Here is a 552-nt window from a genome sequence, read left to right as displayed (position 1 = left end):
ACACTTTCCTACAGCGGGGGGTGAAGACGCCAGTGGTGGTGGGTTGGGGGGCCTCCTATTTAAACAAATTGAGTGCGGCTTGGCCGTTTCTTTTGCAGGTCTCCAAAAAAAAAACCACAGAGCCGCGGCGGAAGAATTGAAAAGCCGAGCCCCCCGCGATGCGGATTGGGCGGGCATAAGGGCATGTTCGCTTTTTCAGCAAAACTTATTTATGAAAATAGCACGTTAAAAAATCCCCTCGGCAAACCCAGGGCCGGCATGGCCTCGGGATCCGGCCCCCCAGCGCGAGGGGCCGGGAAACAACGGCCCGAAAGGCTATTTAACAGCGCCTCCGGCAAGCCCCCCACAAGATTAAACGGCCCGGGGGCCGCTTTAAAGGGCGGCTTCGTATGCGGGCGGGGCGCGTTATCATTAGAGGGGGGCGGGGGCGTTTGGGCCAAAGGGGGCCCCCGCTTGAAAAAAGGCGAATCCGGGCCTGCCGCGCCGGCCCTGGTGGCTTTCGCGGGGGGCTTGCCGGGCGCATCGCGCACACGCCCTGGCAACAGCGGCGCC

The 552-nt window shown here is 62.0% G+C and overlaps 1 protein-coding gene across 1 annotated transcript; it reads right to left on the bottom strand.

Moving 5' to 3' along the window:
• Window positions 1–209: 209 nt before the first annotated feature.
• DQ04_25321000 (hypothetical protein) lies at window positions 210–552 on the bottom strand (the record flags this gene model as incomplete). Its single annotated transcript, XM_009318273.1, has 1 exon — window positions 210–552. A coding segment is annotated over one exon (343 nt), but the record flags the coding sequence as incomplete, so codon positions are not given.

This window comes from Trypanosoma grayi (assembly GCF_000691245.1).
Source record: "Trypanosoma grayi strain ANR4 Tgr_2532_V1, whole genome shotgun sequence".
NCBI classification, from domain to species: Eukaryota; Euglenozoa; class Kinetoplastea; order Trypanosomatida; family Trypanosomatidae; genus Trypanosoma; species Trypanosoma grayi.
Note: the sequence above shows the minus strand (reverse complement) of the source record. Positions and strands in the feature narration are given on the sequence as shown.